At 48.4% G+C, this 23,391-nt stretch overlaps 1 protein-coding gene across 1 annotated transcript in view; it reads right to left on the bottom strand.

Moving 5' to 3' along the window:
• Positions 1-23,391, bottom strand: part of LOC146813686 (solute carrier family 22 member 7-like) — a 401,617-nt gene that overhangs the window by 242,882 nt on the left and 135,344 nt on the right. Inside the window, exon 2 of the mRNA XM_085610179.1 lies at positions 2,335-2,438. Coding sequence (XP_085466305.1) covers positions 2,335-2,438 — 104 coding nt within the window. The remainder of the gene's footprint in view (positions 1-2,334; positions 2,439-23,391) is intronic.

Genomic DNA, 23,391 nt, shown 5'->3' on the forward strand with positions numbered 1-23,391 from the left:
ATCAAGGAATTGTCAAAAACTCAGATGTAAGCTCCGGTTCCCGGGGCTGGATGAACTCATTGAACACACAGTGCAATCGTGGCTGCTGTGTCAGGCTGCTGGATACCCAGGCCCACCAGCACTTGTCATCATGGAAGGCATTCCTCCAAGGCCGTGGCACCAAGTCAGTGCTGATTTTGTGAGTCTGACAGATGGTAGAAAAATGTTGGTAGTTATCAAACACTTTCCTAAGTATCTTGAGGTGGAAATTATGACACCAAGTCCAACAGTGGTCCATTTTGAGAAGGTTTTGACAACCCATGGGTTATTGAAAGATTCCATACGGACAACGCGCCCCCATTCTCAAGCCGGGAATTTGCGTATTACCTGAATGCCAGGGGTATCACTCATCGGCGTATCACTCCTTGATGGCCCCAAGCTAATAGAGAAGTGAGAACTCTCAAGAAGGTAATACGGATAGTGCTAGCTGAGAACCTGATCATAGAATGAGCCCTGTAATCATTTCTACGAGTATGCTGACTCACACTGCAAGCCATGACAAAAGTGAGTCCCAGTGCTCTCTGCATCAATAGGCCTGTGGATGACACAACTCCTCACCATTCGGAGTCATCAGCATCTAGTAACGAAGTTACAAAGGTTTTGTGCCAGTGTAAGGTACACAATGACAAAACATGTATGTGGAGGAGTGCCTGGATGAAACTCCTGCAGGTGGGGGATCTTGTGCTTGTCAAGGATCGAGATCCGGGAAGCAAATTCCACCTTACCTTTGAGGTTGGTCCATGGAGGGGCAGTGTTACATAAGTGATGAGGATAGCAGCTTGAAGAGATGACAATACTATCATTAGGAATGTAGTAAATGGCACATACAAGGAGCCTATACCTGGAAGAATGACGGGGAGTTTTCCTGTGCTGTGGAGAATAACAATGATGAGATCAACCACCCTTCCACCAGTGGGCGGCTATCTGAGGTTAATGTTCAGAGTTCAGACCACAGGTCACCTAATGAGAATGAGCCTGAGATCAACCGAAGAGAGGGTGCCTCGGGAGGTACCCCTCCGCGATATTGAGAAGTGATGGAGGACCGTCCTGTACAAAATTGCAATGTTACAAGGTCTATGCTGATTCAATTGAATTCAAACAAAGGCAACAATACCTTACTTTTACTTTAAGACACGGTGCCCGGCGTTGTATGATCTTACTTCGGTTTGGGATTCTCCCTCTTAAATCTTTAATCTGTAAATGGACAAATGATAATAATCCTAGTAGCTTATGTGACCTTTGCAAAGGAGGAGTTCAAGATCTGATGTATATGTTGTTTGTTTGTCCCAATTCCACAGTAGTTGTCGCCAGAAAGCGATTTTTAAAACCAATTCCAACAAAGTGTAACTCTACGAGTGTACAGAGTTTGATTCCATTCTCAAATCACCCCCTAATGAATTTGTATGTTATAACCTGTTTACATTTTTAAAAACTTTTTAAAACTTGTATTAAGATAAGTGTTTAGAATTTTGCTAATTATGAATGTAATTTTAATGTCTTATCAAATTATTTGTTGTTCTCAGCAGAGAACTAAATCAAATAAAATAAATTTGAATTTGAATTTGAGGTCCGTCCTGCGGTTCATCATAATGGAGCATCCCATCTCAGAACGGAGCCAGTTGTTCCCAAAAGGTTTCAGGATTTTTTGATGTACCGATCCTGGTAGGTTGGCATTCTGTCAGCCGTGAAGTATATCACAGTCTAGGAGAATCCAAAGCATCCTGTAAGCATGAAGAACCATCCTGCTGCTTTGGTTTGTGTGTGTTGTCGGTGTATTATGTTGTATGTTTGCGTTCAATGTTTTGTTTCATTGGGGTTAACAAGAAATGTTATGTTGGGAGTTGGGTAACGCGAGCATGAGAACTAATAAAAGGAGGCAAGGCTGGGACCTTGTGGTCCATGATGTCACTCCTGTGTCTGCAGTAACTTATTTCGGGGCCCTGGGGATCCTCTAGCTAAAAGCCTCACAAGTGCAGAGGTCACCACTCACCTTGCCCCTCGCTACAACACAACAGCCACCATGCATGAACCTGTCCATTTGTTTAGGATTACTGGACAGGCAGCAGCTCAGGCTACATTGGCCACTACAGCAGCAACTCCTAAACTGTTTCACTCAGATTTAATCAACAGAGATTCGGTGACTTGTGAGAGACAACACAAATGCTCTGCTTAGCAGATACCATGATGCACAATGCTTATTACACAAAAAGTACAGTATATCCAGGGTTGCAAGACTTGAATCACAAGGAGGAACTAACACATATGAAGTATAGAAACAATAAATATATACTGTACCTATCAGACAAGTAACCATTCAAAATGGCCCCCACCATGACCCCGATGAAGAAGAAGGTGGATGAGGCCTTATTGAGCCACTTCTGCTCGCACACGAGGTCCCACTGAAAGAGAGAGGCAGAGGTATATGTCAGAGTCCCTGATCACAGAGAATGTATCTTCTCCAGTTGGGTTGTTCCAAGAGTTCCTCATCGCCATTGCTTTGATAGGGCTCTCACTCATTTTATGATGGTCAGTCATGAACCCAGGTCCCACACGTGCATGCAGATGAGATAAGCCAGAGTATTGTGCTGCAGTTTCAGACAAATTTAGAGGTGAACACACCTAACTTTGGCAATTATATCTGCACAGTGTGTAGATGGACCCATGAGAGCCCAGGGTTTCATCTATTCCCATGAAATAACAGAACATCTTGATCCTAATCTTAAAACAGAATACTTGACCATTTCACATCCTACAGGTATGAATGTGAAAACATGATCCTATATTCCAATGTACTGCAGCGTTATTTCTGATCTATTGCCACGTCACATGGTCTAACCATGTGTTTTATAATTAAATATAGGTATGAAGTGTCCTTTAGCCTTATTAATAATATTAATAATAATAATAATAATAATAATCATCATAACAATAACTCTCATAAGGCGCATGGTTACAATAAAAAAGTGTGTCCCCGCGCTGGGCAGAACTCAAAATGGAAAGGGGACAGAGAAGATCTATACCTCGAACAGCCATGTTTACAATTTGTTTCGGAAAAGAATTTCGGAAGATTCCGAACGGAGGGAAAGAGGGAGAGCATTCCAGTTCTTCGCTTGATTATGCTTGCAAACTTGTATTTAGAGTTGTACCTTTGCAAAGCACAACCGTGTTCCCAGGGTGGGCACCTGGAAGTGGGTTTTGGGAGAGGAATGAGCTCAGTATTGTACTTGTGATTGACAACTTCTCCTTAGGGTTGTCTCGCACTTTGTCCAGTATACGTTTCTAAGTTCCTGTCACCTGCTCATTAGATATGATTTTGCTGAAATATTTTTTTATATAATTATCTTTCATAGACATTTATTGAGAGAAAACATTATTAAATTATTCTATATTTTATGTATTTCAACATTAATCTCCATCTGATCATCATCTACTGTGAGTTCTATTGAAATTACATTTGTCTATTGAATATTTGCTGTGCTGCATGCTGTTTTTACATTAAATGCTGAATAGTATTGTGGGCTTTCCAATGTGTTGTGCTTTATTTATAATATAGCTGTCTATATACCTTTGGCGAAACCCAACAATATCCCCAGGCCCTGGGAAGGTTATCCATTGCTTCCTTTTAAAATATTTCTCCATCTAGATCGTTCATGCTCCCGCCTACAAAGGCTCAAAAGGTCTTCATGTCTGATATGCAGATCTTACTGTATTTTCCTTCTGGGTGAGAAGGTGGTGAGGTGCACAGATCACAGCTTTGCTTATAGTCAGTCTTTGGCTCAGCTCTATAAAGTTTGTTTTCACACTCCCAGGTGACACAAGTGAACTCAGTTCAATGCACCAATGCTTGAATGTGAAAGAAATGTTTTTGTAGTCCGGCGCAACCCCCTCCAAAATATAGTTGAAGTGGTATCAATGCTTTTTAGTTTCTAACAGGGTAATCAAAACAATAGTTTGTTAATGATTTACACTTTCAAAACCACTAGAGAGAGAATCTGCAGTTCAACATATTTATTTTAAGATAGTTATATAAAATGCTAGGATCTAGCGCACACAACGTTGGCAACATCACAGAATATAAGAATTAAAATAACAGTGAAAATGGAAAATGGTAACATCACAATTTACAGCCCTTAACACCCTGATTGTGCTATCTCTAAGCACAATACTAGTTCTAGCAGATAAATAAATAATGAGCCTGTGTTTCAGAGGTGGTGCACATACCTGGACAGTAGGATTTATTGTCTGTTTGAAGTAGCTTGTAAGGTATTTTGAGTATAACAGCTAGGAGATTAATTCTGTGTGAGTACAAGGCTGGCACCAGTTATTGAAGGGAGAATTGTCGTGTTGTTCCTATAAACATATACAGGATCTGTGCGTTTAGACATCATACACTGCGGGATTGGAGTCCAGACTGGTTCCAGACACCCCCACTGAGTATGTTAGCCTGTATACCAGCTAGTTCACAGTGCCACTATAAACCCCTCTTACCAAGGATATAATAGTTCTTGTTAAGTATCGAACATGACAACTCTGTCCCATCAGGGATCGTGGAAACAGTACAGTATTTTTTGCTTGGTTACTCGTGTTCATTTCGTCTCAGAGAAAGACACAGAATAAATGGTGGGGACGTTTTCCATACGTATTTATTGAACTAGCGTCATTCTAATGTAAAATAGGTGTGCTGAAAGAACCATAGGACAGAAACAGATATAAAGGATTGTAAGCACCCATAGAGTAAAAGGATGGTAGATTCCTACCACAGTGCCGAAACAATGAATACAGGCAAGTATAAAGATACAGGACAGTAATAATGCGTAGTCCTACGATGCAACTCAAATTAGATGTACCTAAGTGTACCTAGCATGAATGTAGGTTTAGAGTTAAGAATCCCCCTAGGATAAAGCCAACCCCATTACCTGAATTGAAAGACTGTGGGACCCCATCTTGGTCTAGAGATGGACACCCCGTGAGGGATGTCGGACCACTGCAAGCTGGAGTGTCTGCGTGCAGGAACCTCAGCGTCTCGTGTCAGTGTGTCAGCATTGTATAGTGTAATGGCAGGGGAAATATAGGTGAAAGGTGTATTCACTGCCTGAGCCTATAACAGGGTACCTGTATGAAACATAACAGAATGGAATACTCCGCAGAGCCTCGGAGTGTCTTGCTCGAGGCTTCTTCAGTCAAGCTGGAGTCTGGTGCTGTGCACATCTGGATCTTTAAACTGGGTCAGAGATCTGGTCTATGAAAGTTCCTTTTTTTGACATGGTCACGCCCACTTTTTTCCCCTTTTGACTGGTAGTGCACTGGGTCCCTGCTAAGATGGCCCCAGTGCCAGAGGTCTTTCCCTATAACAAGACAAAGGTAAACTATAATCCAATTGGCAAGGACTTTAGCACCCCTGTAAGTAGGCCTGGGTGGAGTTCATGCGAAGTGACCAAAGAACTCCACTGCGCTACACAGGTTTCTGCAAGCGGTGGAGTGCGACACGTACAGATTTTTTGGGCCGGGTGTTTATCCAGCACTGTAAAATCAGCACAAATGGCACCATGGCATCACAAAAGGGTGGTGCTTCTTTCTTCCACTCAAGTAGAAATTCTACTTGAGCAACAGCTTCCTCAATGCAAGCGGAAGGTTCCTCAATGTGAGTGATAGCAAACGCTGTGACTATCCACATAGAGAAATGTCACCAGGAGGTGGTCTGGAGTAAGATTTCCCTCACTCGTGCTCACCAACTCAACATTGGCGAGCCGCGGAAGAGAAGAAACTCCACTCTGCCCGCTCTGCAGAGTTTTTCAGAACTTCAAGTTCTACGTGGAGCCAGGAGTGGGAGACACTCTGCAAACTCTGCAAGCAGAGTGATATTTTATGCCCAGTCCTACCTATAAGTCCCTGGTAAGTGGTATCACTGGTATGCAGGGCATGGGTACTAAAGAAGGGGCCCTAAGATCTTTAGCAGTTATTATGCCACTTTAAGGGACACACACACAAACTGCATGCGGACTGCCATTACAGAATGCGTCAAATTGTGCAAACCATTCTGAAAATACGACATTGCCCCCTCCCTGTGTGCAATTCCAAAGTACACTGCATGTACTATATGTAATATTTATAACAAACAAGAGCGACCCATATGTCCCTGTGAACTGGGTATTACTGTTAAGTAAGAACAATGTCCACAAGGAACTTATTCACAATAATCCATTTGCAAATATGGAGTAAAAGTTATACTCCCAGCCGATTTACTCAAAAAGCCAAGGAAACGTACTTAGTTAGTCTGGAGAACTTATTTACTTCAACCGAAGCAAAAGCAATTTATTGCACAATTCACAATTGTATTATTAACATTTTTAGTTTTTCAGGCACAAAAGAAAGATAGTGAAAGAAGTGAGGATAGAACCCAGTGAAAATAATCGTAGCCTACAAAGTGAACTTAGTGTTTAAGAGGTCTTTAAAAAACAATGAGAGGCATATAAGAGTGTAACGAGTCTTTTTTGCTCTCCCTTTGTTGGTGTCGACGACGTTTCAACCCACTCTGGGTAAGGGGTCTCTTCAGGACAATATCTGGGGACTAATCGTATTCAAATTTTGAATTGAAGATGAGTAGTTGATAGCATGTCTGACGAAGTTTGGGGCATCTAATGTCTCCGCTGTATCAGTGAACAAGGGCAATGCTTGTCGAACAAAGGGACCAATTGAATGGTCCGTATAATGATAGGACAGCCGTGGGGAAACGGAGTGTCCGTAATCCAATCCGATCCAGCCGCGCGGCTGGATCGGATGCTTCACTCGTTCGTTTCATTAAAAGTAGTCATTACGGGAACATTATTCATAGTTCCACCTTCTGACTTGGATTACGGACACTCCGTTTCCCCACGGCTGTCCTATCATTATACGGCATAGGCAATGGGGGCACCTATGGTGCCACACCTTCATATCCCTAAACCATGTGGTAGGCGCCGCATGGTGCTTGCCACGTAGTGCAGGGATATGTGTGGGGTGTCAGTTTTGTCTTGCGGCTGGTGCAGCACCCGCCAGAATACAAAACATGGGGCAATGCGACCGCCACAGTGGTGGTCGTATCGTAATTTGCCCTGTGGGACCGCCACCTTTAAGGCGGGCGATCCCAGATACGATACGATGGCGAAAGGGCTGAAGTCTGTCTGTCATTGTAATGACCCCCTTAGTATGTTGGCTGACTGGTACCTTCCAGCCTGCCACAACAGACACGTTTTTAACCGCTGCAAGGGAGAGCCTGCCCTCTCAGTGGTCAGGAACAATGTTTGCTTGGCAGAAGGTGTTCCCACCTCCTCCAGCAAGATGGCTAATGATTCAAAGCCTCTATTGCCTTTTATATGTGAGCCCGGCTTTACCCCAGACCTGAGGAATGCCACTCCCTGCCCTGGGGCCCATTTGGTACCAGAGCAGGTGGGACATTAAATATTCAGGAGGTGTATTTCACTCACAGGCTAGTCACGCCTAAAAAGTCTATCTGAAGTGAACAGCCAAGGGAGTTTCCACCATCTTGATTTTTGGTGAAATAGGGACTTCTGGGTCAGGATTACATCTTGGTGGTGAACTCCGCTCCGCTCGCAGAGTTTGCAGAGTTTTCCACACTTCAGTTTACGGGGCGTTCACGGAGTTCCGAAAAACACTTAGCGGAGCAGAGTTTTTCTCCTGGCTCGCGTTTGTCAACATCAAGTTGGCGAACAAGGAAAATCCACCTCCCAGCGGGATTGTTCCTTGTTCGCGATCGTCAACATCAAGTCGGTGAGTGCAAGCATGGAAAATCAACCTCCTAGAGAGATTTCTCAATGCGGGCGGTCAGATTTCTCATTGGGAGTGGTTGCGTATGCTTGTGACCGCTCATGTTGAAAAACTGTCTGTTCGTGTTGAGAAAGCTGCTGCGTGAGTAAAACTCTACTCGAGCGGCAGAAAGGAAGCAGTGCCCACTTGAGCTGTGCATTGTGCCATTCACGATGATTTCACAGTGTGGGCAAGCATCTAGCACTGAAAAACACAGGGAACTGCATTTATTTAACACACTCCCCCGCTTGCGGAGCTCTGCGCAGTACGGCTGAATATTTTTTGCAATTCTCAGAGTTCCGTGCAGCGGAACTCGAAAAACTCCACCCAGGCTTGTCAGTATTATCCCAGTTCCCTACACGAAGTGGTCATACAGGGCGTATAGTCCATTAGTTACTACCATATAGTCCTCTAAACGCCCCTAAATTGAGTATTTAAGGGCTGCTTGTTCCTTGACCATTTCAAAGACCGAATCATCCTGCAGCTATGCATCGTCCCAAACACTTGGAGGATGGCCCAGCACTTCCCCTGCATCTGCAGGCACCGGCTGCATCTGTCCGGTTCACCTTGCTGCTGGCCACCTGGCCCACCAAAGGAGCATCACTTCAAGGAGGAAGTCTTTATGGTTTAGAAGGTCAGCCCCATCTCCCTCTACCATGTTTTGAGACGCCAGATCCATCAGGAGCCCCCCTAGACCAATATCCTGAGTACCAGGGTACTTGCATCAGCCAAGGCTTATTTTCCATCCAGTCTAACACCACCACCTTGGAAGCTTTCCCACAATTTGAGGGGCTTCAGGACAGATGAGCTCCACAACCAGAGTGGCCCTGCTGTTATGTTTTCTTTCCCTCTGCAGAACCGACCAACAAACCATGAGAGCCTTGAACTCTAGTGGCCAGCCAGTCAAGACCTTTTGCACCCAAGGTCCACAGCCCAGGGCCTTGACTTCTGACTGTGCCTCCTTGGTCTAGGGGTCTTCATGACCTGAGGCCCCTTTGGGTTCACCCAGACTTGCCCTCAAGTCCCTCCTTGCAGCATTTGTTTCAGGTCTCGTTGACTTTTTTAGTGTAGCTTTAAGGCTACCATCCTGACCTGCACCTCTGCACCCAAACACCCCAGGGCAAGTAGCCTGAAACTGCTGATGGTTTCTTGGACCCTGGCCCCCTAGCATCATGAATCCAAAAGGGCACATCGGAACTCTGGCTGCAATATCTGTTTGCAATGTACGTTTGTTTGCGGTGTTTCCTCCCATAGCATAACATTACCATGTTCGAGACTCATACCTCCAAAAACTTTTTTTGAGCATTTTTAGTGCTTTCTTGAAAAACTGATGACCCCAAAAGTACTTAAAGAATTCTAAAGATCGTGATGTCCAAATTCCTATAAAAATCAATGTTATTTTTATAATTACGTCTTGTATTTCTTGACTGACTGTGTACAACAAATGCCTAACACTCCTCCATGATAAACCTAAGCTGCTCGGCCATACTACCACAAGTGGAACACTTGCGATTATTAAAGAAAGCCCCGTAAACCAATAAGGATCATCTGGACTTTTTGCATGGCATGCCCTTACATTGGCGCTGCTACCTAAAAAGCCACCTAGGTGAAGTTTATCTCCTGACAAGTGGTTGAGTGGCAGTCCTTTTATAATATGGGGCCGATTACAATCTCGTCCGGAAAGCATTCTGACCGAATCGGTTTTGGAATTCTTTCCAAACTACTCGTATCGGGGGAGTCAATCTGAGTGATTTAGATGAGTCCAGATGCTTCCTGATACGATTTGGTCGGACTCCCATTGACTTCTATGAGAGCCTGTGTTCGGAACAAGAACACAAGATCTCATGGCTGGCTGGGGAAAATAATGCACCCTGTGGCAGGCAACTCTTGGTGCCTGCCACACTGTGCATGGTTTGAAAGGTGGGTCCCATGGTACCCCCACGGGCCTGATTCAGAAGGCGAAGGGGGGCCTGCCATGGGCCCCGAAAGACAGATTCCATCAGCTGTTTCATTTCAGGTAAACCAAATTGGAATGGTTGTCCGAATCTGTTATCGTAATCACTCACTCGGAAACCGTGTCCATGGAACTGTAGGGTTCTGCTCTGAAAGACTCGAACTGTGTACGATTCGGTAGGAAAACAAGGGTCCTGAATCGTATTCGGAGCCCTTCCGAATAGCCTCATAATCGACCCCTTTATATTATCTAGGATGGAATTTCCAACTGTACGTTAGGAATGTCTGTTATAGCCCATGAGCATCAAGATGATTCTGTAAAATACATTCCTTTAAACAAATAAGGTAAAAATGTGACAATTCAGACTACATTATTTGGGCTATTGTTCTTATTTGACCTTGAAATAGAGATAACAAGGCACTTGTTCCAGACTGATGTTGCATCAGGGGTCTAGTTGATGTATATGTCTGAATGAATTGACACTGTCACAGGTTCACTAGAAAGTTAACGGCAGACGCCATCTGTGTCAAAGGCAGACATGTTGATGAGTATGCAGGAATAGAGAATGGAGCCTTGGCTCCTTAAAATGGAGTCAGGCCTTAAAGTCTTTATGTCATAATACCATGCAGTATCTGGGGAAAAGGTAAAAAAGCTGGACAGACCAAGTAAAATGAAGACTGGAGCTAAAATGGAACCTGTCCTGTGTGTGTTTAAGAACCTAAAACTAAAAGAAAATGCCTTAAAGCTGGTGATTAAAATAGAGAAAATTATAGAATTATGGAGGGAATAATTTCTAAACTAAGGAATAACTAAATAATCAATGAATGTGTTTCTGATTGATCTTGCTTATCAAAACTTCATGACATATAAATTACAAATCAAGCAGTGATTGGCTTCAGAAATAGCACAAAGACTTTCATCTTTGAACTAATTAGGATGAGTTTTACGAATAGCGTTAAACCCAGATTACAAACTTCAAAACTGGATGAAATAACAGATCTGCGATGAATGTCATAGGTTTCTAAATAGTCTATCTTATGCTATCATTGTGATATGTGAGCAACTGGGTTGTTGGTTGACAGAGGGTGTAACAAACCGTGGTCAAGCAGCAATCACAAGCCTCGGCAGGGTGAGGTACAAGCCATCCCGATATTAACCTGTGCTCAACCCTCTTGTAAGTTGGCACAGAACAGTCAGGCTTAACTGAGAGGCAATGTGTAAAGTATTTGAGCAACACTTCAAACACGAATAAAGTGAACACATCACACAAAAATGATTCCACCCCAGATTAGAACATTTGAGTTCTTCTTATCAAATAAAACAGGCCACCATGACATAAATCAAATTAGTAGATCCAGAGAGATCCAGTTTTAAAGATTTCAGTAAAAATATTGCAAAAAAACATGTGCTGGACCAGGACAAAGTTACAAGTCTTGTCTGATTGCTATACAGAATGGGCCAGCTAAAGGTACCCAGTTAGGCCCACTGAACAAAGTGGTTCACTGACTGGCTGAGATACATCGATGATCTCTTTATCATCTGGGACGGTGGCCTGGATCTGGCCACCGAGTTCATCGATGTATTGTCAGCCAACGATCTGAACTTGAGCTTTACCCACTCTCTCAGTGACAAGTCTTGTGACTTTTTGGATATCAGAGTCAGTGTATAGAACAACAAATTGACCACGACACTTTTTAGAAAGGAAACTGCTGGGAATGCAGTCCTGCATGCACGTAGCCACTATCCATCATCCCTTATCAACCGCATTCCCTATAGGGAGCTGCTGCGTGCTCACAGGAACTGTAGCACGCGAAAAAATTTCAGGGCAGAAAGTGCTAAAATGATTCAGAGGTTCAAACAATGTGGCAACTCTGAGCGGGTTTTAAAACCAGCCACAGATAAAGTGAGCTATGTTAAACAATCAGAGGTCCTCTTCAGTGAACAGAGAACCAGAATCATGGGAAAGACCCCAGAAAACAATCCACGCATGATCACCACATACAACACCAAATCAGTTAGCCTTAGAGCACTTATGAAAAAACATTGGGGCCTCATTAAAGCGGGCACCGTCAGTGGGAAAGTTATGGGGAAATCACCTACCTTTACATAAAGGCGCCAATGTCAGTCAAAGTCAAGTTAGTCCACAGTTACCAACAGGCACAACCCACTGGGACATGGGTACAGAGGAAGGAGGGATTCTACAAGTGTAATGGTTGTAAAGAATGCAAACACATAAGTAATTGCAAAACCTTCAAAACCCACGATGGTAAGGAACGAACGATCAGGAAAATGTATTACCTGTACTACTGAATATGTGGTATACCAATTGGAGGTGTCCATGCGGGATGTGCTACATAGGTAGTACGAAACATCCACTCAAGAAGCGCATGCTCGAACATCAGAGGGCTATAACAAATCAAGATTTCATATATCCCATTGCACGTCATTTCTACAATTCACACAATAGTGACAAAAACTTGCTTAACTTTTGCAGAATTGACAAACACATACGAGGCAGGGATATGGAAAAACATCTTAGAATTCTCAAATTGAAGTACATCATCGATCTGAATACCATATTTCCCTATGGTCTGAACAAAGAGGAAGAATTGAACACACATACTGGGATATAGATCAATTGTCCCACTGACAGTATCATACGTTCTCCACCGTCAACCAGCTGTCTCTGGATTTATGGACGATTTGCCCTTTTAAAGTTATATTGTATATATGAATGTGTTTTTGTGATCTTTATATGATTGTTTGCATTTGGGATAATTCTTTTTAGTAAGGTTCCTGTGGATAAATAGAACTAATATTTGAAATACTTATGCACATTCGCAATAAAAAGGACCATCTAATGTCAGAGGGCAAGAAAAACCTTCTACACAGTTTGCTCGGTATAACATATTTTATGAAAAAATAAATAAATAAACAATAGGTACACTTCTTACAGTCAAAAGTAGTACTGTTTGTGCATTGTGTCCGCAAGTGAAGAAATGGAACCAATAAGTGAATATACAAAGTGAATTATTATGTACACGGTTTCCATCAGTTGTGAAAAACAACCATTCATATACAGTATTTTTTACAGCTTCAGTACACAATGATACGGGCTGGGTAATGGTCTGTTCTTTTTTACTTGTCGACGGCGTTTCGACCCTTATATCAATGGGGGTCTCCTCAGGAATGACGATGTAGGGACATCTAAAACAAAATAAGGAAAGCATAAGGCCCATATACCGGCACAAATGCAGGAAAACTAATGAGAAGGCATCTATAGGGAATTACCTGGATGAAGAGAGTGCTGCCTCTGTGACAGTGAAGTGAAAGGTGAAAGTAAAAACTCACGTGAGGACCCAGCCGGGTTCTACAGTGAAAGGACAAGAGAATGCATGTCAGTTACTGCATTATAGAAAGAACATAGGGAAAGCTGGTTGTAACTAGGCCTGGGCTAAAATTTCGTTCCGGTCGTGGAAATTGCGATAATTTGACATTTTCGCGTTCCGCGGAAAGCGCGAAAATGTCAAAATTTACGCATTCCGCAGCTTAGCGATAATTTGTTTCTTGCTCGCGCTGTAAAATAATACATTCTCGCGCGCTCGCGATCGCCTTACCTGAATCCCCGCGTTCACCGACAAGTTTTCCCGATCCGGTCGCGTTCTCCATGAGATGTTGTATTGTTTTTAGCCATTTGCGCTGTCTCGCGACAGTTTGCGCCCGCAGTGACGTCTTTCTTCTCGCGATCATGCACCGCGAGACAACTGAAAACAAGATGGCCGCGCCCGCGAGCAACCACATGGGTAAGTTGGCGAGCCGCAACCATGCAGAAAATCTCGCGAACGGGCGGGAAAAAAACTTCCGCATCTTCACGATATTTCCGCGTGTTTGCGGAGATTTTTAACATTTTCGCGATAATTTGCGAAAGTGAATTTCGCAAATTCCGCCCACCCCTAGTTGTAACATGTCGTGGTGGAAGAAATTATATTTACCTCAAAGTGAGGTCAGGCCGGCACTTCAGGATGTTAGATAGCCGGTAAGCTCTTCTATAAATTTGCTACGGCCATAGCGTTCTGCTGATTACAGTGACGGTGCACTGTAGGTTACTGTGAAATAAGGCATATGAAGAGTTAAGCTTTAGGGATGGGTTCTGAATGGGAATGGTGGGGGCGGGTAACTGAGACAACAGGGCTCAGGACTTACTTGTTGTTCTTGTCTGGCTAAATCAATTTCTTAGGCAGCAGCGTGTGTCAGCTGCAGTGATGCCTCCCAAGTAGGCTCTGGGTGCAATGACATCGAGCGCCTGCGGGACGCTCTGTTTTATCTCGAGTTTTCCCGCCTTTCTGATCTGGAAACCGGCAGGCTTCCCAATGGAAAACCGTGCCACCGATCCATCTGGTGCTCGGTTTCCATTAAGCAATGGAAACAGAAGAGATACTGTCTGGGATGGGATCTGATGATAATTGCTCTACTCAGTGATTTATGCGTGCTGTTCTGTTGCTGGTTTTACAATTTTTGAAACATCATATTCAACATAAATGTGTAAAAAAAAGGCACTAGTCCGTTATTTACATCTGCAATTATTACATTCAACCAAGTTAATTACAGCATATAGTATACATTCTATTGAGACAGAGTCTGTTAGACATTAAGCTAGTTAGATATCCACAAAGCGTGAGCACAATGGACTGTACTTTGGCTGTGCTAGACATACTATATAGATGTATTGACAGTATTATTCAATACTACTGTGTGGCACATTTACTTTGCAAGCGGAAGGGGTCTCTGGCTGAAAGTGTACACTGATGGCAATGATTCATTTTAAGGGTATTTGTTACTGTAGTGTTATTACATAGCCTCTCCATTCCTCAAGAGAATTAAGGCCTTCTTCTATGGAGTTGACTCTGTCTATCCAACGGCATTCGATGCGTTGGAGTATATTAGTGATATCGCCTCCTCTTTCTGGTAGGGTTGCAATGTCAATCACTTGCACTTGACATCATCTGCCGTGTGGTTTTTCTTATTATAGTGTGATACTAAGGGGGGCGTGGCCAGGCACCGAAGATGGTGGACGCGTTTTGCTAGCGCTCCGTGCCTAATCCCCGGTTTATCCTGTAGCATCATGCTGATGTGGGGCTCCCTCCGGCCCCGGTGCCTGCCTGTCCTGCACACATCGAGGCACGTCGCCTTTTTTGGGTTCCTCGGGGTTTTGAACTCACCCCGTGTCGACCCTGTGGACTGCGGCCTGCTGCGCCGTGGGAGCCTGGAGCCGGCCGCCCGGCCACGCGGCCCGCCCGCGTGGGCTGTTCCTGCTGTATCCGGGGGAGTGGTGGTTCTGCGGTGTGCTCCTGACTACCTGGGGCTGCCGTGTACAGCCTTGGAGATGTTGTGAGCTGAGAGGGGCGCTCTGTGACTTCCCTGAGCTGGAGACTACTGCCTGGGACCCGTCGGCGGGTGGACCCCGGCCCTGGTGGCCTGTACTGCGGCTGTGGATCTGCAGCTGATCGTCGAGGCCTTCCGGCCCAGGTAGGCCCATGAGGGGCATGGCGGAGCGCTTGCTGGCGGTGGGGGGAGCCACGAGGGCCGATCGGGTCCAGGGAGCCCCCTACTGTACTGTGGTGTGTAGTCCGGCTGGACCTGGAGCCCTACGTCGACTGTCATCCGAGGGCAAGCGGTGGACCTGGGGTTCGGCCCTCTACCGGGCGGTGTTTCTGAGGCTGCACTGTGGGGGATGGACTGCGCGGCGCTGCCGTGCCTCTCTGCGGCGACTGGGTCCTGCTCTGGTGGCGCCGCGGGAGGCGGGGGACGCCCTGTGACTTCCTCAAGTCGGCAGTCTACGCCCAGGAGCGGAGAGCGGGCGGGCCCCGGACCTGGTGACTCAGGCTGCGGCTGGGAGGATTACTGACCTCACGCTGAGGCGGACCAGCGAAGCCCTTAGGCTGGGGCAGGCCCGCGTGGAACGTGATTGGCTGTGCGGTGCGGCGCGGGTTGGGGGTCCACGGGGGTCGACCTGCGCAGCCTTCGCCTGCGCAGGGGCTGAGATTGTCACGTGGCGCCCGTTGTGGGCTTTGAGTGGAGACCACGTTCACACCTACAACGCCCAGAGTTGTCCTTGCCGCCTGACCTCGCCACCCCTCCCGGAGCGATTACGACCTGTGGTGCCACCGGCGGAGATCCCTTCCGTGTCCTTGTGGTGCAGGACTGCGTAGGCCGGCCATTCCCTGCGAAGCCAAGGATGGGACATGAGGAGGGGTGGGCCATTCCACACTGGTGACCGGGAGTGTGATACCAAGACTCGCGCCAGAGCTATACCTAACAGTAGTGCGATAGATCTTGCGACGCCTGATTGGAGCGGGCAGTAGCTGTCTTGTCGCATATTGGAGACCACGGGTACCTGGCGACTTGCATGCCTGGAACCCAGTCCTTAGTGCAGCGGCCCCCTTACTGCCACGCCCCCCCGGCTAGCGACCGCTTGCGAATGTCCACGGCGTAGCAGCTTGTGATGGGGCGTATGAAAGCTAAGCCACAGCAGGGGCCCCCACGCCGAGGCGAGTCGGACCCTCCACCTCTGTGCACTGGAGGCCCGCCGGAGCCCACGCCCGCGGCCCTAGCAGCTAAATTGGACTCCGTCCTAGCAGCAATGGAACGGATCGGGCCGCGGTGGAACACACCAGAACCTCTCTGGAGATCAGAATGGATAAGATCGCCTCGGACTTTACCCTCCTACATGCGAATCATCGTAAGCTGACCGATAGAGTCGCTGCACAGGGCCAAACAATCAAGGAGCTCCAGCCTATTACCCAAAATCACACTGCAGTGCTGCAGGACCTTCTGGATCGGGTTCATGAGCTGGAAGATAAGGCGGACGATTCGGAGGGCCGTTCACGTCGCAGCAATGTCCGCGTGGTGGGCCTGTCGGAAGGGAAGGAGGGTGGTCACCCAGAACAGTTCATGGAACGGTGGCTTCGCGAGCTCGTACCTCAGGCTCTCCTGTCGCAGCAGTTCGTCATTGAAAGAGCCCACCGCATCCAGGCTCGGAGACCTCAGCCGGGGGCCAGGCCACGGCCATTTCTCTTTAAGTTGCTCAACTATAGGGACCGTGATGTGGTTCTCCGTGAAATGCGCAAAATGGAGACTCTCACAGTGGGCGGTAGCCCGGTCATGTTCTTTCCTGACTACACTGCTCGGGTGCAAAAACGCAGGAGCAACTACCTTGCAGTGAAACAGCAGCTCCGTGCCCTTGCCATACCATATTCACTGTTATTCCCGGCGCATCTGCGCGTCACGGCCCAGGAGAAGACACACTCTTTTGATTCCCCAGAGGACGCATGGGACTGGCTTGAGGGGTCAGGGTTGTGGTCGGGTGTGAGGCCGACGGCCTCGGGCATTGGTACGGAGGTGGCTGGTGGAGCCCGTCGTCGCTGCCGTCGTGGAGTCAGGCGGCCCACCCAGACTGTAATCATTGCCCCGACCCCGGAGAACATGCGCAGGGAAAGACTGGAGGCATTTGAAGCGGTTACCACCCTCGGCTCTCCGCGGGCCCGGGACCACTCAGAGCCCCGCAGACAGGTCACGCTGGTGCAGAGTGGCTCATCCTCGCCCTCCACAATCGTGTCAGACGACATTATTCTGCCGGCGGTGACCCCACAGACAGCAGATGATCTTATCCAAATAAGCCTTTCTGGTGATCTTCACCATCATGGACAACATACGCAAGTACCCTATTGACAGTCCTTGCTGAATCCTGAATTTGACTGGGAGCGGGGGTGGCTTTACTGTACTTCCGTTGCTGCCCGGCCCTCCTGGGGCAGGAGTGGTGGTGACTTGTCTGCTTCTGGCCGGGACGCGCGGGCCTGCTCGGGGGGCTGGGAGGGACGACTGGGGGGAGGGGGCGGACCTGTGGGGTGTTGCCCTTCCTGTACCCGCCAACCGGGGCTGGGGGGGTACGGTTAGCTTCACATGTTAGCGTCAGGGTCTCCACAGGTGACAAGCATACGTAGAAATGAGGGAGAAGGCTACGGCACGTCACAGCTGGCACCCTCGCAGGTACCCTACTGCCCTAGTTTGGCTTAGTTTTCCATAGACATTAGGCTTGTAGTTTGGACGAATGCCCGTGCTGGGGTTTGCCTTGACAGTTACAAAGTTCTTGGGTTTTGTTAGGTGCGCCCAGCTGCACACCGAAGTTCCTTTACTTGTTATTTTATTACAGCATACCGGCATGACATCCAAAACTGAGGTCTTCCCCTTTAACCGACTCGACCCTGGTCCTGTGCCCTACATAGTCCTTGCTTGTATTATATGGCTAACACTGTGGTAATTACATGGAACATACGGGTATGCACACGCCGGCACGTCGTTATTCTGTCTTCGCCTATTTGCAGCGACATAAGGCAGCCATCGCCCTCCTCCAGGAGACCCATATGACGCAGCCAGAACTTGACAGGCTGCGAACTCGCTGGAGGGGTCAACTTTACGGGACCACATATTCCGTACACGCCCGTGGCACACTGATTTGGGTAAGGGCGGGCACTCCGTTCACATGCACGGACACAGTGGTGGACCCCTCTGGCCGGTACACCTTGGTCCGGGGGAAGCTTCAGGGACAGCACGTACTAATTGGCTCCCTATACGCCCCGAATGCCGACCAGTCATCGTTCTTGGATCATCTCTCTGCGGTGCTGGCACCGTACGCGGGTATTCCCTGGCTACTTGATGGGGATTTTAACACTGTCCTTGATACGCAACTAGATAGGTCCTACCCGCCCCTTCGTAGCACGCAGGTGGTTTTGAATGCGAGGAGCCTCACTGACTGGCTGTCGCACTGGGCATTACGTGATGTGTGGTGTGGCCTGCACCCCGGCGACCGCATCTATTCGTACTACTCGGCGGTGCACGACCTTCATGTCCGACTCGACAGGGTGGTGGGCTCTCACTCTTTGACTCCCCTGATAGACCAGGCTACTTGGGCCGGACCCATTCGGATCATAACCCTCTTAGTTTGCGTCTGCGTTGGGACCCCGGGCAGCCCCCTGTCCCAACGTGGCGACTACAGTCGGCAGCTCTGGAGGATGCTGAGTTCCGTGCCACCCTGGGCACGGCGGTTGAGCAGTTTTTCGACCTGAACGTGGGGACGGCAGATAGTGCACTGACGGAGTGGGACGCGCACAAATCCACCATACGGGGACACTGTCTAGGGGCAGGGTGGAATATCCGTAGGTGGCTTGCACTGTCGCTCGCTGCCTTGGAGTCTCACCTTCTGCCGTGTGAACGACACGGCGAGGGAGGAGGTCGGGACTAGATCCGACTGGCGCGACTCCGGGCGCGTCATGCTGAACTACTTGAGCGGCTGTGATGCCACAACTATGTGGCTCATTCTGTTCAGGTGCACGCCACGTCTGATAGGGCGGGGAGGTTACTAGCCTGGTTGATTCGGCAGGAGGCGGTACATGCCCCGATAGACTCTATTCACGGGCCTGACGGGGTAACGGTGTACACGCAGTGGGAGATCCATCAAGTACTGACAGCGCACTATTCGGCTTTATACAGGTCGGCGGGGCGCAGGAAGACACATGATCTAGATTGGTTTCTGGAGGAGGCCCAATTGCCCACGGTTCCCGAAGAGCACCAAGAGTCACTGGAATGCCCCTCACAGTAGAGGAGATAGGAGATGCGGTGGCCTTCTTGGCCTCTGGAAAGGCGCCGGGGCCGGATGGACTTCCGGCGGAGTACTACAAGGCCTACCGGGAGTCCCTAGTGCCCAAGCTACATACTCTCTATCTTGCGGCCCTTGAGGAGTCCACTTTGCCTGCCTCCATGCGGGAGGCCTTTTTGGTCTCCCTGCTTAAGCCTGGCCGGGACCCTACCAGCCTGGGGACCTACTGCCCTCTTGCCCTTCTTAACACGGACTACAAAATTCTGGCCAAGGTATTGGCGGAACGGCTGGCCCCAACGGTATCGGCGGTGGTACACAGAGATCAAAACGGTTTTGTGCCGAAGCGCAGCACCTCTCTTAACCTGCGGTGGTTTTTTCAGGTGGCTACTGACTGGGCACAACACTGGCCTAGGGCGGGCTGTCTAGTCCTAGATCTAGAGAAGGCCTTCGACTGTCTTGAGTGGGGGTACCTAGTGGCGACGCTGTCACATTATGGGCTGGGCCTTGGGTTCCTCCAGATGGCGGCACTCCTCTATAAGAACCCCTTGGTGAGGGTGAGAACTGGGCCTTACATCTCTGAAGCCTTTGGCTGCTGCGCTCCGTAGAGTTCTGACGGACGGCATCCCCCTGGGCGATGCGACCCACCGGGTTTCACTCTATGCAGACGACCTTCTGGTCTTTGTCAGAGAGGTGGCGTGCATCCCGGTGGAGTTGGAGCGCGCCCTGTCCGACTTCGCCGAGCTTTCAGGTCTCCGGGTGAATGCCGCTAAGTCGTGTCTCTATGCGTTCCGAGCCGAGACCCGGGATCCGCAGTACCGTCTTGGGGGCGTGCCGGTCAAGTGGCAGCCGGACACCTTTCGTTATTTGGGTATCCAAATATACCGGCAACCAGCGGATCTCGTGGAGGGTAATCTGGGCAAGGCGGTAGCAGCGGTCAGGGCTCAGATGCGGTTCTGGGGCACCCTTCCTCTCGCGGTTACGGGGCGAATCGCCTTAATCAAAATGGTGATTCTACCCAGGCTACTCTACTATTTTGGTAATCTGCCCGTTTACATACCGGCATCCTTATTTGCAGCCCTAGAGCGATCACTTCGAGACTTTGTGAGGGGTAATGCACGCCACAGAGTTGCGTTGCCCAAGCTATGCCTCCCATCTGGCCAGGGGGCACTCGCGATGCCGTGCTTTGCACATTACTATCTGGCGGCGCAACTACAGTGGGTGGCTCGGTGGTTGGCGGACAGAGAACGCGATGACACGGCGACCGCGGCGACCCCCATCTCCTTGGCTGGTGTCACTGAGATGTTCCATCTGGCCGCAAAAAGGTTGAGGCCGGTGCCTCTTCTCGTCGGGGTGGCCTACCAGTGCTATCGACGTGCTCTCTACCTGACCCGGAGCCGTACTCCATACGCCCCAGCCATACCGATAGAGGGTTCTCCTAGTGGACGGAGGGTGCTGTGTGCTGCTGAACTTGCAGACTGGCATGCGGCGGACATTCACACATTGGGGGACCTTTACCGGGACGGTGTTCTCCTACCATTTGCCTCCCTGGTGGAGGAGTCGGGGTTACCGCCTGGCCACTTTCTTCGTCACCGCTCACTGATAGCGACGCTGACGAGCCGGTGGGGCGCTCTCGGCGTGGAACCGGGGCAGCACCTCATGATGCAATATCTCCATGTCATGGGGCGTGGGAGGCACATGATCCTGTGGCTCGCAGCCTCTCTGCGTACACACACAGCGATTAGTCTAGCCCCACTGTGCCGTAAGTGGGAAACGGATTTAGCCCGGCCCATGACAGACAAGGAGTGGGACAGGGCGCTGCAGGGTCCGTCGAAGATCCCCAGAAACATGCGATTCCGCCAAATACAATACTTTATTCTGCATAGAGCGTATCTCACACCCGACTCTGTCAATCGGTATTTCCACCGTGCGGATGCGGGCTGTCCTCGCTGCGGGGAACTGGACGCTGGGCTGGTTCACATGTTGTGGAGCTGCCCTGCGCTGGACTTGTACTGGCGGACGATTCATGGAGCGCTCAATGCATGTACGGGCCGTCAACTCCCATTTGAATGGCCGGTTTACTTGTTGCACCTCTTTCACAGAGCCCCCTCCATGAAGGTTGCCTCCAGGTTTACTGACCTGGGACTGGTGGTGGCGAAGCGACTGCTCACCAAGCGCTGGAAGGCGGCGGAACCGCCTCATGCGCGAGCATGGAGGGGTACGTTGCTGATGTGAGCAAAGGCGGAGGGCACGGCCCTCTTGCGGGAGGAAACACTAGGCCTCAGGCAAACACCAATAGCGAGTCAATGGGAGGCACTCCTACAGGCCATGACGCGACTTTACGGGGACACCGGGGGGGTCGGCGGGGGGCGAGATGGGGGTGCCCCGGATGTGGAGCGGGGTGACAATCAGGCTGAGAGCGGGGCATGAAGTGTGGTATCAGGGGCCTGGTTGCTTAGGTGGGGCATAAGGGAAAGGAGATAGTGTTGCTCACACAGCCTGTATAGAGGGCGTGGTGATGGTGGGTGGGGGGGACCGGAGCAGGGGATAGAAGAAGGGGTTGATGGAACGAAGGCCGGAATCTGCTGTTATTGTTTTATCTGGGTGTCTGTTGTTTTGCCCCATTTCCTTCTGGTTAGTCAACTGTTTATGGGAACACGTAGGGGGAGAGTGGGTGAGATATTAGAGGCTTATCTTGGTGAGGCCCCTCAGTGACATGATTTCAAAGGGAACGTTGTGTTAGTATTTTTGTCGTGAGGCCCGCAATGTTATTCTTTATTAAAGATTAGATGATGAGCCCGCTCCCATTAAGTGATGCATGCATGATCGGAGATACGCTATTGCGGCTATTTCAACTGTAAATCATCCGGATCTTAAAATGTACTGTGTATCTTGTTTAACAATAAGAAATGCCAATAAACAGATTTACTAATAATTATAGTGTGATACTAAGGGAGCATTGGGTACGGATCTGCGAATGCGACTGCGATGCTGGCTGATCCTAGCTTTAACTGGTTGTTGTGTCTGACCAATGTATGGAAGATTGCGAGAGCACCAGATACAGTAGATTACGTTCCGTGTGTTGCAATTAGAGAAGGTTTCTAGATTGTGTTTGAGGTTGCCATGCTCAAATGTGGTGGTATTGAATGTGAAATCACATGAAACACAATTGCCACATTTATGATGTCCCTTTATTTTGGGCAGACCCCATGCGTTCATAAGTGTATTGGGTGGGGTCACTTTTATGTCTGTTGCAGATCTCACAAGATGGTCTTTTATGTTCTTTCCTCTTTTGTATACAAACAGTGGTGTCTCAAGTGTTTGGTCTATGTTTTGGATTAGATTCCAATTTTTTGTGATAAGGTTACGAACTTGGTTGGTGTGAGTGCCAAAGGTGGTGACGCAAACTATTTTATCCAAACCTTGTTTCTCTTTAGTTTTCAGTAACTCTTCTCTTGGGCAATGCCAGGCATGTTTTAGCGACCTTCTAACTAGTCTGTTAGGGTACCCTCTTGTGATTAGCTTGGCTTTGAGTATTTCTGCTTCCTTCATATAGTCAGCTTTGTGTGTGCAGTTACGGCGTAACCTGAGGAACTGCCCAAATGGCAGGCCGTCTCTGAGAGCCCGTGGATGGTGGCTGCGATAGGATAGCAATGTATTCCTTTCTGTAATTTTTCTGTGGAGCGAGGTGTATAATGCCCCATTTTGATGACTGATATTAAGATCCAAAAATGCTATCTTGGATTCATGTATGGTGGACGTAAATGTAAGATGTGTCTGGACAGTGTTTAAATGTTTGACAAAGTTGTTAAAGTCTGTGTCTGTGCCTGTCCAAATGACAAAGATGTCGTCAATGTACCGCTTCCAACATTTGATGTTGGGGCGGTACCTGTTATTGATGTCAAGGACAAACTTGTGCTCGACGTAGTCCATATAGATATTCGCT

This window comes from Triturus cristatus, chromosome 6 (genome assembly GCF_964204655.1).
Source record: "Triturus cristatus chromosome 6, aTriCri1.1, whole genome shotgun sequence".
Classification (NCBI taxonomy): Eukaryota; Metazoa; Chordata; class Amphibia; order Caudata; family Salamandridae; genus Triturus; species Triturus cristatus.